This window comes from Candida dubliniensis, chromosome 4, assembly GCF_000026945.1.
Source record: "Candida dubliniensis CD36 chromosome 4, complete sequence".
Lineage (NCBI taxonomy): Eukaryota > Fungi > Ascomycota > Pichiomycetes > Serinales > Debaryomycetaceae > Candida > Candida dubliniensis.
In genome coordinates, this window is record NC_012863.1 from 546,228 (window position 1) to 560,599 (window position 14,372).

General features: G+C 33.9%; 6 protein-coding genes across 6 annotated transcripts, besides 1 other annotated feature; 5 read left to right on the top strand and 1 right to left on the bottom strand. All coding sequences in view use genetic code 12, as the record gives it.

The window, feature by feature from the left end:
* Positions 1-116: 116 nt before the first annotated feature.
* On the bottom strand, positions 117-1,121 carry CD36_42490 (uncharacterized oxidoreductase, putative; the record flags this gene model as incomplete). Its single annotated transcript, XM_002419868.1, has 1 exon — positions 117-1,121. One exon carries the CDS (start codon positions 1,119-1,121, stop codon positions 117-119), a length of 1,005 nt encoding a protein of 334 aa, XP_002419913.1.
* Positions 1,122-1,764: 643 nt separating this feature from the next.
* Positions 1,765-2,934, top strand: CD36_42500 (tRNA-splicing endonuclease subunit, putative; the record flags this gene model as incomplete). Its single annotated transcript, XM_002419869.1, has 1 exon — positions 1,765-2,934. One exon carries the CDS (start codon positions 1,765-1,767, stop codon positions 2,932-2,934), a length of 1,170 nt encoding a protein of 389 aa, XP_002419914.1.
* A 438-nt stretch (positions 2,935-3,372) lies between these two features.
* Positions 3,373-3,813, top strand: CD36_42510 (transcriptional regulator complex subunit, putative; the record flags this gene model as incomplete). The annotated part of the gene is made up of 1 exon (XM_002419870.1): positions 3,373-3,813. One exon carries the CDS (start codon positions 3,373-3,375, stop codon positions 3,811-3,813), a length of 441 nt encoding a protein of 146 aa, XP_002419915.1.
* Positions 3,814-4,878: 1,065 nt separating this feature from the next.
* On the top strand, positions 4,879-7,116 carry CD36_42520 (uncharacterized protein; the record flags this gene model as incomplete). The annotated part of the gene is made up of 1 exon (XM_002419871.1): positions 4,879-7,116. The coding sequence occupies one exon, from the start codon at positions 4,879-4,881 to the stop codon at positions 7,114-7,116; it is 2,238 nt and encodes a 745-aa protein (XP_002419916.1).
* An 890-nt stretch (positions 7,117-8,006) lies between these two features.
* Positions 8,007-8,267: a mobile genetic element.
* Positions 8,268-9,530: 1,263 nt separating this feature from the next.
* Positions 9,531-12,011, top strand: CD36_42530 (high-affinity sulphate transporter, putative; the record flags this gene model as incomplete). The annotated part of the gene is made up of 1 exon (XM_002419872.1): positions 9,531-12,011. One exon carries the CDS (start codon positions 9,531-9,533, stop codon positions 12,009-12,011), a length of 2,481 nt encoding a protein of 826 aa, XP_002419917.1.
* Positions 12,012-12,414: 403 nt separating this feature from the next.
* On the top strand, positions 12,415-14,133 carry CD36_42540 (chromatic remodelling complex subunit, putative; the record flags this gene model as incomplete). Its single annotated transcript, XM_002419873.1, has 1 exon — positions 12,415-14,133. The coding sequence occupies one exon, from the start codon at positions 12,415-12,417 to the stop codon at positions 14,131-14,133; it is 1,719 nt and encodes a 572-aa protein (XP_002419918.1).
* Between the last annotated feature and the right edge of the window lie 239 nt (positions 14,134-14,372).

Consider the following 14,372-nt stretch of genomic DNA (forward strand, 5'->3'; position numbering starts at 1 on the left):
GTGTGGTAGATAGTGAAGACTCATCAACATTGCCTATGACACCACTCGGCTAATAACTCAAGAAATTTACTTCTTTATATATTGATAGAAAGAAAAAACACAAAGTTATACACTTATTATACGTACAGTTTAATTTGATCCTGTAAATAGTCCCATACCTTCTTCCCATGCTTATCGTCTTTCAAGTCTTGTCGAATCAACCCCAATTTCCCAAATGATATGACATGATCTCCTTTGTTTTTATTCGTTATTTCAGGAGACAATCCAGCAAAGAGTAAAGTATAGGCCCCCATTTTCTGGTCATGGAAAAACAAATCATATGCCATTTTTTTTAACCCGGTGAGATGTCGCTGGATTCCTGTTTTTAGATATCCTGGACACAATGAAAGACTTATTGCATTTGTATCTGGATAATGGATATTCCATTGTCTTGCTTGTATCAAATTAATTGCCTTACTTTGATCATACTTTCTCTTCAACCCTACATCGACAGATTTGAACTCCGGGTCTTGTAAATACATACCACCAATAGGTGAAAACATATGAGCAGTTGAACTAACCCAAACAATTCTTGACAAGTTTGGGGGATTCTTTTCAGCAGTCTTTCTGAATAATGGATCAAGTAAAGTTTGCAATAATTGAGGACCAATGCAATTCACCCCTAACTCCATCTGATAGTCCTGTTTTGTCTTCTGATCGGGTGGCGATTCCATAACACCTGCATTATGGTAAATGATGTCCAATCGGTGTTCACGTTGCAAGAACTCTGCGACAGCTGGTTTAATTGAGTTCAAATCACTTAAATCAACTTGAATAAATTGTAAATTATCTCCAACATTCTTCAGATATTCCTCAGCCACTTCCAATTTGATTTTATCTATAGCTTCAAGTGATTTTTGTTTATTTCTTGCCCATATATAAATTCGTGCCTCAGTACTCCCAGCTAATAGTTTAGCTGTTTCATAACCAATTCCACTATTACCACCCGTAATCACAACTACTTTGTCTTTTAAAGTATCTGAAGAAATATCCTTTTCGGTAAAATGAGGATTACTTGGCCAAAATCCATAAAATACTTGATACCATTCTTTAAATGATAGTTTGGGAAAGACTAAAGACATTCTGAAGTTGGTTTTACTGCATATAAGGGGAGTTGTTAGCCCTAAATTATGAAAGAATCAATAGTTTATTTAACCAGTTTCGTTTGATCAGGTTGGAAAAATTGGTTGATGGCTAATATTCTCAAAAAAAGACCTAATTGTCTATACTTTGTTTTATTATTTAACTTTGCTAAAAACGGGTTGTACCTTTGTATATTGTTTAAACGTTCATTGTTGCTCTGATTCCCAGATTTTGGCCTCTCGTACACTACTGACAATTTCCTTCAACATCTCCCTCTTTCCAGCGATGGCTGGTTTAAGAGAAAAAAAAAAAATGTATGAAAAATTTTTTTGTAGACTTTTCCTTTACAACTTTTTCTATTCTTCTTTAGTTTAACCAAAATTTAAAACTATGGTATAATCAATAGTATGTTATATATTACTTTTGAAATTGATTTGACAAACTATTCTTTATTTTTTTGTGATGATAAAAATGTGTCTTTATGGTTTAAACACCTCATGTTAGCACAATGATTTCTCAATAGACTACAACGGTATCTGATTTATATATATATATATATATATAAAGAATTAAATCAATTTCAGTTTATACAAAGACATTGACAGATTTACTAACATATGAAATCAGTAACAACTAATTTTCATGGGTAAAAAAAATAACAAACTTTTAAATAAAATATATAGTCAACCATTACCAATTACGTTAACTTCTAGCAAGTATAATGTTTCACTACCCAACTTGTATCCCCATAATCCAATTTCATGGATTTGGTATATGATAAGGTATTGTCAAATAAATATAGTTTATCAAGTACCAGAATTAGACAATCCACCTCTCTCTGTGATTTACGAGAATCAAATTTTCAAAGTCATTGATCCCGAATCCATGCTCAAATTATGGAGACAAGGTTTCTTTGGGAAGGGAATATTATCCAGATCTGAACCAACATGGGAGAAACGTACAATCACCAGGTTGAATTTAGATAAAGCCAATAGTGGTAAAGATTTGGCAATGGAAGACATTACTAAAAAGAGACGTGAAGAGCGAAAGTTTTTCAAATTGGAGCGTGCTAGATTTCAAGAATTAGAATTGAAGAAAAGACAGGGTATAATTACTGAGAAGGAGGTGGATGAAATGAACAAGTTAGAATCTCAATTGACTGAATTACGGAAAACTCAAGTTAGATTTGATAAACTGGAAAATGGTGAGGTAAATGAAGTTCATATCAGAGACGAGGATGAGGACATAATAACTGAAAATGGGGAATTGTTGCCCTTGGAGTTTTTACAATTGCAAGAAGTTGAAGCATTCTTTTTAAAGTTTGCTTTGCAAAGAGTTGATATCGTTAATGTTGATTCACTTTTAGATTTATTCTATAAATGCTGTTCACACCATAGCTTTTCGGCCATTCCTACTTCAAATAACCAATTCGTTATTGAATACATTGCATATCATTATTTCCGAACTAATGGTTGGTGTGTTCGGTCAGGTATCAAATTTGGTACAGACTTCTTACTATACAAGCGTGGTCCTCCGTTTACACATGCAGAATTTTGTGTTTTGGTCATGACAAAGGATTCTAAATACGATTGGTTCCAGATTGCTGCTAAAGCCAGAGTCATAGGAAGTGTGAAAAAAACATTTGTTCTATGCTATATAGATTATCCAACTCAAGAAGAATTTGATCATATATTGCAGAAACAGCATGAAAAAGATATTGACCATGGTTTATTGTTGAAAGAATTACTAAACAAATACAAAATTTCGGAAGTAATTTATAAACGTTGGAATCCTAGCCGGACTAGAGATTGAGAAGGAGAGAATGAAAGAAAAATGTAAATGTAATAAGTATAGGTATAATTTCTGTCAATATATGTGATTTATAAATAGATACATATACGTGTACACTAATGGATATAATTGTTGACACCTTTTTATTTGTGAAATTGTATATATGTACACGACCATACTCATCTCATCTTTTTTTGTTGGAAGTAAGATGATTGATGATCTATAAATACGACCAAAATTTTCTCACTTTCAATTTTGATAGAAAATTTCTCGATTTTGCCTTTCTCTCTTTTTTTTTTTTTTTGTTATGGTGAATCAGTTAGCTGTTAACAGTTTTTACGTGTACAGAAGGAGAAAAAAAAAAATAACACCGGAATCTGAACACGAACAAAGTTAAAAGGGCTTTTTTATTATTGTATGGCATGTTCGTGTATTTTTGGATAAAATCATTATAATAGAATGTCAAATTTACAGGATTTAATAAACCACGATGATGATGGTGATTACCTACCATCCCCATCTCCACCACAACAACAGCCACAACACGCAAGTTCTCTGGAACTGAAAGCTTCTACTACTGAAGATTTACCTGATTCAATAACTCAAGAACATATATTGACAAGTTTTGAAAAAATAAAAACTCATTTCCCGGCTGCAAGGATTAAAAAAATTATGCAAAGCGATGAAGAAATTGGAAAAGTTGCTCAAGCTACACCGGTTATAGTTGGTAGAGCATTAGAAATATTTATGGCCAACTTAGTTGAAGTGTCATTATTAGAAGCCAAAAAACAAGGGGTCAAAAGAATCACTGCTTCACATGTTAAATCGGCAATTGAAAACACTGAACAATTTGATTTTTTGGTGGAAGCTGTTGAAAAATATCCATCTTTGAAAAATTGAAGTGAATGTTTCATAACTGTATGCTGCTTATGCTTGACATTGCATCATGCAATGATTGATATGAATTATTATTATTATTATTATTATCGGGTGACAAGTTGTTTGTTTCATTTATAGAAGGGTTTTTTTTTTTTTTTGCTTGTTTTTATCTTATTTTGTTCAGTTCAATTCTTTTAGCATATAATCATATTTAAAAATTCTATGGAAAGCAAAAAGTAGAGATGCAAATTAGAAAGTGTATATTATTAACTAATCTGATTGATTGCCAATTTGGTAATTAAAAAGAATAACTGTAAAATAGAATCCAAACTTAGGGCAGTTCTTTTTGTAATATAGGGTGCCAATTCTTTTTCTTTTCATTTTCGTGGAATGGCTGTCGTAAAATTGGAATATTCCATGTTACTACTTACACGATGCCAACCTATTAGCATTGTCGTTAAGAAAAAGAAATACAATTAATCGTCAATAAACATAGAAAAACAGCAAAGTATTGTTTATTAGAGAGTTAGATCTCTCCGAAAACTAATTCCAGACTTCTATTTCGTCCCCCATAAATAAAAATTAGACGCAATTAAGTAAACCCCATACACGGTAGCAACCAACATATTCAATTTGAAGGAAATTTTAGACAATATTCTTTATTCATGAACATATTACAAATTAGTCAATAATTAGTAACGGATTGGAGGAGGGGTGTTTGAAAAGGACCAAATGTTGATCAATATTTGCCATTAGAAACACCCTAATCGAGATTATGTGGGGACGTAAGAGAAAGCAATAAAGGAAGATATTAGTAAATAGTTAGAAATTGATAATGGAAACCGACAGCAATGTTTTGGTTTGTCTATCCTTCTAAAATAGCAATGATCCTGCACACAACTCACCGTATGATATCATGTTTTGGAAAGAGACTATAAATGTTTCATTGTGTTATACACTTTTAATCAAACAAAGGTTATAAATACTTTGGACAGATAACTAGTTTTATTTTTCAATTCTACTGTTACTCTTACTCCTTTTTTTTTTTTAACAACTCACTAGAACTTTTTATTTGTTAACTTTATAATGGTACAGAATAAGTCGAATTTAAGTCTTGCCAATAGAAGGCAATCATCATTCTTTCGTCAATTACCACCAGCAGAACCAGATATTTATTATGTTGGGGTTGATGTTGGTACTGGGTCAGCCCGGGCTTGTTTAATTGACACAAATGGGATTATTTTGGGATTGGCAGAACGTCCAATTAAACGTCAAGAATTACAAGCAAATTATATCACTCAAAATTCTACGGAAATTTGGGATGCTATTTGTTATTGTGTTAGATCTTGTCTTAGAGACTCTGGAGTACAACCAGAAGATGTCTTTGGTATAGGTTTTGATGCTACATGTTCCTTAGTGGCAATTTCTGAACTGACCGATCAACCAGTTTCTGTTGGCCCCAACTTTAACAATGATAAGGAGAATATTATTTTATGGATGGATCACCGTGCTGTTGACGAGACCAATGCAATTAATGCTACTGACGATAAATGCTTGAAATATGTCGGTGGACAAATGTCAATTGAGATGGAATTGCCTAAAATGAAGTGGTTGAAACATCACAAACCTGGTGGAATTAAAGATTGTAAATTCTATGATTTGGCTGATTATTTGGTTCACAAGGCAACTGGTACTGAAACTAGAAGTTACTGTTCTGTTGTTTGTAAACAAGGGTTTGTGCCAATTGGTGTTGAAGGCAGTGAAACTGGTTGGTCTGAAGATTTCTTATTGTCAGTAGATATGCCTGAGTTGGTTGAAGACGATTTCAGAAGATTAGGTGGTATTCCTGGGAAAAACGGTAAATATTTGACTGCTGGTGATGCCGTTGGGAAATTGACTCCTGAATCTGCTGAGGAATTGGGTTTAACCTCAGAATGTATTGTCGGATCTCCTGTTATTGATGCTTATGCCGGATGGGTTGGTACAGTTGCCGCTAAAGCCGATATTCCTGCATTACAAGAGGAAGATGCTCATTCTGATGGATCAATTGGAACTGCCTGTGGCAGATTGGCTGCTGTTGCTGGGACTTCCACGTGCCATATAGCCATGACGAAAGAGCCCTGTTTTGTTCAAGGTGTTTGGGGTCCATATAAGAATGTGATGGCTGAGGGTTATTGGTTGGCAGAAGGTGGCCAATCTATTACAGGTCAATTGCTTGCTCATGTGTTAGCTATCCACCCAGCTAACCATGACTTGATAAGAAGTGCAGAACAATCCAATATTTCCAAATTTGAGTATTTGAATTCGATTTTAGAAGGATTAGTCAATGATAAGAATGAAAGATCTGTCGTATCTTTGGCCAAGCACATGTTTTTCTATGGAGATTTCCATGGTAACAGATCCCCGATTGCTGATCCAAGAATGAAGGCAAGCATTATTGGGCAATCAATGGATAACTCATTAGAAGATTTGGCAATTCAATATTTTGGTGCTTGTGAATTTATTGCTCAACAGACAAGACAAATTATTGAAGAGATGGAAAAGTCTGGCCACAAGATTTCATGTATCTTCATGAGTGGTGGTCAAAGTAGAAATGGTTTATTGATGAGATTATTAGCTGATTGTACCGGGTTACCAGTTATTATTCCAAGATACATAGATGCTGCAGTTGTTTTTGGTGCCTCGTTATTGGGAGCTGTCGCCGCAGAAGATGCAGTTGCTGAACATTGCAGAGATAAAACGAGGTCAAGAAGATCTTCTTCATTTTTAGGTAAAGGTTCTCACACCAACTTGAAAGACAGAGGCTCAATTTCTCCATACACTGCCCCATCTGCTACTTCAACCACCAATTTAAGCATGTTAGCTTATGCAGAATCTCACCAAGGGCCAGCTCAATTGACACCAATGAATGAGGAAACTGATTACTTTAATCAAACTGTTCAACAAAAAGGGGGAGCAGCAGCTGATTCCCGCAATTCGGCTATCAAGAGTGATGACGAGTCTGATGATGACACCACATTATCATTTGGTTCTAAACAACAAACACAAAAAGGGCTTTCACAAAAGTTGGCAAGTTTGAATTTGAAACCATTAACTGCTGCCACCACCAAGCCCAATGCTCCTGGGGCTGCATTGTGGAAGGTTATGAAAAAGATGACTGGTCCTGGTAAAGTTATTTATCCTCATCCTGATGATAATCCTGAACGTAGATTATTGGATGTCAAATATAAGATTTTCTTGGAACAATGTTATAGTCAAAGGAAATTCAGAGATATGGTTGATAAAATCGAATTAGAAAATGCAAAGCTTGCCCAAAAACATTAAGTAAACATGATGTGTACGACGATAGTGAAAATATATAAATATATATATATATATATATATATAGTTAGATGCTTTCCAACAGAGCTCAGAGAATGTTCTTTTGTTTTCTTTCCAGAAAAGACCGATCTGCAAATGTGGAGATAAACAGATCAACCAATCTTTTATGCAGTTATGATATCGAAGTGACCTTGATAGATGCCTCCTAAATTGTAATATTTTCCCGTAATGATGCAAGTACATGCACATCGATTATGAACAAAGAATAAAATACGACCCCTCAGAGATAATTAAATGTATCGTTAGTGTGTAAAAACTGGTTACATTGAGTTAAGCGATTCATCCATCAAGAATTTGTGGCAACTCTTCCCCTCACTAATGTGGCTACATTTATTTTAATATCACGTCATATTTCGTATACGATGACCTATCCACACAATATTTTATGGTGGAGAACACGAAAACTACAACATGCTTAAATTCCAAACTACTTTGCCAGTCTCGTAATGTTCTTGAGCGTAAAAGCAGTTAATTATAATAGAAGTAAATTAGATTAAATACGCCGTTACAATATTTTCATGAATTTTGTCACTAGACTTTACAAACACAACACCTTTTTTCAATAGAAATAGATTATCTAGGTTATCGGTAAAGAGAAGAAAAGAAAATGATAATGTGCATAATCTTACATGGATCTTTGTTTTGTTCTTTGTAACCATTTTCGCTAGCTCCCAGAATTAAACGGCTGTTGCAAATCCAAAAAAAAAATTTTATTGTCGAATTCCTTGATGTATAGATTGTGTAACAAAGTCGTCAAAATCACGAACTGTGAAAAATAATGGGATCATGTAAGGGCTGTTGCTGGGTTCTTGATTTTTTTTTTTTTTGGAGGGTGTTTGTTTTACACTTTTGATTCTTTATTATAGTTTCGAAGAGTTTCCTAGGAACTTGAGAACTTGTAGGAGAACACTAATAAGAAGTTGGTATTTCTTGAGTGAAAGTTATAATCTTAAGAATGTATTGTAAAGTAAGATATGGATATAAAAGAAAAGATATAAAAAGTCCTATAAAAAGTATATAAAGATCACATAGAATAGAATATTTGCACACAAAATAAAAGTAGTGCAAATTTGACAGAAATGTAAAATCAAACAAGGGTGAGACAATTTACCCGAGCTGCCTTTAATTTTTCCTTCTGTTGTTAACAAAGATAAGAATCTTATTGTTGTAAATTAAACCAATGAGATTCTGGAAAAATTACATCAGGTCACGTGAAAAAAGAATTGGCTGCGAAATTACTGTGTCAATGTATCTGCGTTTTTAGACTAACGGCGAGATCAAAAAAAAACCTTCATTTGCCATCTCAACAGGTATTTAAAAACGTCCATAAATTAGAATTGTAAATAGTTATGAGACCCCTCCACGCCAAGATATGTATAGAGAAGGAAAGAAAGTTTTTTATTTTGAATTGGTTTGGTACTAGTAAGTAAAGTTTAATAGATGTAACTCGTAAAGGCAAATGTTGAGATTTTGACTGCAACCAAAAAAAAAAAAAAAAAAGAAACCACCATCACTCACTGTTTGGACTGAATTGTAAGAATGGTCGAAAGGCCCCCTTTTACAGATAATGGCAATCCAAAAATCAAAGACAATAGCCGCTCGTTAACACAACAATGTGTTAAATAATCACACATGCTTATTGTAGATTGTTGTGGTTGTTGTTGTTATTGTTATTGTTATGGAAATTACCGAATTAATAAATAAATTAGTTAATTTAAATCTTCAAGTCGCACGTGACAAGAGGTCATTGTGGATTTGTCATCTGAAACTGCAACACCACACTAATTTATAAATTAACCAAGTAATTAATTCTTACATTTTACACTGTACTAAAAGCCATTCCTTCAAATTTGCTTTTTCGTTTTTTAATCTTTTTTAATTCACAGTTTATCACAATAGATTCAACTCAATTATTGTTGTATTCTAAAATAAATTTTGTTTAAAAAAGAATATAATAAATATATTTACAAGAATTATTACTTCAATATAATTTCAATATATAAACTAGATAATATTCTCAAACTTATTTGGTTACATTAAAGTATTAGGTAACTTTTTTTTTTTTGGTTTTTGGTCTTTCTTTCCTTATACATCCAAAGAGTGATCAGATTCTTAGTTGCAAATACTTCAATCTAAGGCAGACAAGAGAGATACTATCCCCAGGCGGTTGATAGAAAGATTTTATTATTAGACGGTTTAGTTTTCCAAATTTTGCATTTTTTTGTTTTTATTTGAAATATAAATTAAACTACAATTGCTTGTTTGCTGTCAATTAATAGATACTTATTTTTATTTTTATTCTTGCATTCATTTATTTCTTTAGAATATTATTACTTCAAAACATATTTTGATACATAATGACAGGTGTGCTTGAAACAGTCAAATCCATAGCATCAAACGAAGGATTTGTATCTGAAGTTCCACATTTATATGGAGAAGAAGCTCATCATAAAGTTAAATCACACGAATTCGATACGAACAGTATAAATAATACCAATTACAATAGCAATGTATTTGTTCCAGCATATGATGAAAGAGAAGTTACTGTGAAAGAATGGTTTCAATATATTTTTGCTAATCCACTAAAAATGATAGTTGATTATCTTTTTTCCTTGTTTCCAATTCTTAAATGGATTTTGCATTATAATATTAGATGGTTATATGGTGACTTGGTTGCTGGTATTACTGTCGGTGTTGTTTTAGTGCCACAATCTATGTCATATGCTCAATTGGCAGGGTTAGAAGCACAATACGGTTTATATTCTTCCTTTGTTGGTGTCTTTATTTATTCATTTTTTGCCACCTCCAAAGATGTTTCCATCGGTCCTGTTGCCGTTATGTCGTTACAAGTGTCTAAGGTCATTGCTCATGTCCAAGATAAGTTTGGTGACAAGTATGCCCCACCAGAAATTGCTACATTTTTGTCATTGATTTGTGGTGGTATTGCGCTTGGTATTGGTTTGTTACGTTTAGGATTTATTTTAGAATTCATTTCCATCCCTGCAGTCATGGGTTTCATGACCGGTTCTGCATTCAACATTATCACAGGTCAAGTCCCAGGTTTAATGGGTTATAACAGTAAAGTTAACACAAGAGACAGTACTTATCTTGTTGTTGTCAATACATTGAAGCATTTACCTGATTCAACCGTTGATGCTGCCTTTGGGTTGATTCCATTACTCATCTTATACTTGTGGAAATTTCTGACTGATTATGCTCAAAAAAGATACCCAAGATATAAAATGTACTTTTTCTACTTTCAACAATTGAGAAATGCCATTGTTATCATTGTTGCCACTGCTATATCATGGGGTATTGTGCACCCTAAAAAAGTTGCCTTCAATGGTCCTTCCTCCAAATTTAAACCACCAATCAAGACTATTGGTGATGTTCCAAGTGGGTTGCGTCACGTTGGTGTCATGACAGTTCCTGACGGTATAATCAGTGCTATGGCCTCTGAAATCCCCGTCTCTACGGTCATTTTGTTGTTGGAACATATTGCCATTTCTAAATCATTCGGTAGAATTAATGATTATAAAGTGATTCCTGATCAAGAAGTTATTGCCATTGGTGTCAATAACTTAATTGGTACTTTCTTCAACGCTTACCCAGCTACTGGTTCCTTTTCAAGATCTGCATTGAAAGCAAAATGTGGTGTCAGAACTCCTTTGGTAGGTATTTTCACTGGTGCTGTTGTTTTGTTGGCTTTATATGCATTAACAAAGGCATTTTATTACATTCCTAAAGCAACTTTATCTGCGGTCATTATTCATGCTGTTTCAGATTTGATTGCAAACTACAAAATCACTTGGTCATTCTGGAAGATGAGTCCAATTGATTGTGGTATCTTTTTGATTGCTGTTATCTTAACCGTTTTTGTTACCATTGAAGCTGGTATTTACTTTGCTATTGCTGCTTCTGTTGTCGTATTGTTAGTAAGAGTTGCTATTCCTCATGGTCAATTCTTGGGTAAAATCCAAATTGCCGAGGTTGTTAATCCTGTTATTGAACAAACAGGATCTCATGATGAAAACAATGCCTCTGCTTCTGATGGCACTAGTTACTCTAGTGATTTGGAAATTCATCAAGTTTTATCTGAAGGTACAAATTACAAGTCAACTGATGAAACTGGTAAATTGAAATCTAAAGAAGATATCAAACCAGTAGAAGGTGTTACAGCTTCTGCTTTACAGAGAAATAACCCACAAGTGAAATTCCATACACGTTGGGTGCCATTGAACAACGAAAATATCAATGCTGGCATAAAAGTTCAACCTCCACCTCCAGGAGTTGTGGTATTTAAACCTGTTGAATCGTTTACATATCCAAATGCATCTAGACAAGTTGATAAAGTTTCTGATGAAGCAAAGAGATTGACCAGAAGAGGGAAACCATTTGATTATTCTAAAATTGGGTCTAGACCTTGGAATGATCCAGGTCCATTGAGATGGAACTTGCCATGGTCCAAGAAAGAGAAGGTTGAAGAAAAAGTTGAAGATAACCGTCCAATTTTGCGTATCGTGCATTTCGATTTTTCTACTGTTGCTTCTATTGATGTAACTGCTATACAGGCATTAGTTGATTTGAGAAAAGCTTTAAATGCTTATGCTGATCGTGAAGTTGAATTCCATTTCTCGGGTATTTTGAGCCCTTGGATTAGAAGGGGTTTGTTAAATGCTGGATTTGGTACATATGAAGATGGCTTGCTTTCTACTAATAATTATGTCAACATTGCTGCTGGATACCAAGACTTGGAAGACCACGCCGATGAACCATATTATGCTGCTACTGGTACAAATACTCCATTTTTCCATTTAGACATACCCAACTACTCATGATTGCATTAATTCTTGCGAGTTTTTATTTATCAATTATTCATTTTCAGTTCGGTTTTTTTTTTTTGTTTTTGCTACTATTACTCTTTAGTTGGGATTATTAGAACACGTTTATAAGTTCCATGTAATTATATTTAATAAATTTTATATGAAAAAAAGCTATAACATTGTTTGCTTTAGTAAAAATTGATGGTTAATCTATACCTCTTGGAAACTAGATATAGTAGAGATTCGCGCGTGTATGCTCTCTTTTTTTTTTTTGCTTTGTTGTTGATTGTTGGCATACGCGTAACCATTTGATTGTTGAAGAATTTTTTAAAAAATTGGTTAAATCCATTTGTTTTCTTTTTCTTCACTAATCAAATAATAGTATTCAACTCGTACTTCATAGAAAAGGGGATCTATTATGACATCGCAATTAGAAATTATTGATTTGACTAATGACACTGCCGATTTGTCTGAGTTTTCTACTACTCAGACAGACCCAATTCGTTCCAAAAGAGCAGCCAGTCTGACAGTGGAAGTCAACAATGAGGAAGCTTTATCACCAACAAAAAAGTGCAAAACTGATGCTAATACTGCTTTTATTGAGATAAGTCAGAATATATCAGCAGACGAGAAGCATATCCCCAAGAAAGAATTGGAGAAAGCAGAAAAGGAAAAGCAAAAACAAGAAGAAAAAGCTCGTAAGGAGCAAGAAAAGCTCGAGAAGAAAAGAAAGCAAGAAGAAGAAAGAGAGTTGAAGAGAAAACGACTCGAAGAAGAAAAGGAGTTGAAAAGGCAAAAGCAAGAGGAAGAAAGAAGGGCAAGAGAACTTAAAAAGGAAGCAGAAAGACTTCAAAAGGAGAAAGAAAAGCAAGAGAAAGAGAGGATAAGATTGGAAAAGAAACAAAAGCTAGAGGAACAAAGATTGGCCAAGGAAGCAGAAAAGAAACGACTTGAAGAGGAGAAGAGGAAGATTGAAGAGGCTAAAGAAAGAAGTCAAATGAAAATCTCGAGTTTCTTTCAAGTTGGACAGAAACGTAAAGAGAAAAAAACAGCACCGGAGTCTTCTGAAGGAGATACAAGTAAAAACAGCCCTAAATCGTTTTATGAAACCGAGTTTTTGCCATTCTTTGTTCAAAAGAATGTAAGCTTAATGAATGTTGGCAACAAGGATATACTGGACTCCAAGCGTATTCTTGACGACTGTCTAAATGGAGCTTTGCCAAAGGAGCTGTCTTTCAAATCATATCTTAACACATTCACAAACTCTTCTTTGTCGACCGTCAATGACATTACACCAGAAGAAATTATTAATGCTCTAAATTCATCCACAACAACCGAGAACCAAGTTCATCAATTAATTCAAGACCTACCTCCTATCAAGTATATTAGTTTTTATGAAAACTCAAAACCGCCATATATTGGGACCTATTGTTCATTAGCTCATCAAAAATGTCGCGAAAGTATAATTCAAAACCCATTTGACAATGAGATAACTGGTCTAGATTATGGCTATGATTCAGACTTGGAATGGAATAAGGAGGACGAAGAGGGTGAAGACATAGAAAATGACGAGGACGACGATGACGACGATTCTATTATGGGAGATGAAGATGACGAGGAATTTGTCGAGGATGATCCCCAAAGTAACAAGAAGAAATTTATTACCCTAACAGTGATTAACAAATGGAACAACGAAGAAAACAGCCAGGATTTCCAAAGTTTTGCTACAGTTAAATTAGTAGATATACCAGGTCAAATAGATCCCTTTCATAATTATTGGGCTACTCAAAATGAACCACAAGTGCAGACAATATCAGTGACTCAGGATGCAACAAAATCTATTGACAATGTCTTAATAAACAAAGCAACACCAACCATGGGTACATCTTCTAGTCCGAATATCTTGATTGCTCAAAAGAAAACTATCAAAGATTCGGTGGTTTTGGCTAACTTGATAAAATTCATAGAAAATAACAATGATTTTACTATAGGTACATTGGTGGAACTATCGAAGAAAGAGTTTAAAGATTTTACTAAAGCCTTGATAAAAAATACAATACAGGAGATTGCCGTTTATGACAAAAGGTCAAGTAAATGGGAAATAAAAGCTGAAATGAAAGAGAAATACTGTTCGTAGATAGACTTGCTTGAGTAGGTTTTGTGGATTTGTGGTTAACGTTTACGTAAATACATTTGTAGCATCAAAAGGGTAGTTTGTATTAGTGTACATTCCTTTGACTGTGTCTTGGTAGTGTCATCAATTCTGGTTTTCAAGATTGCAAAAAAAGAATAATTTGTTTAGTGAGAACTTTAACAAGGGAAAAATTGTAAACAAAGCAATGCGACGCGCGATGTCAAAAAAAAAATAAAACACCA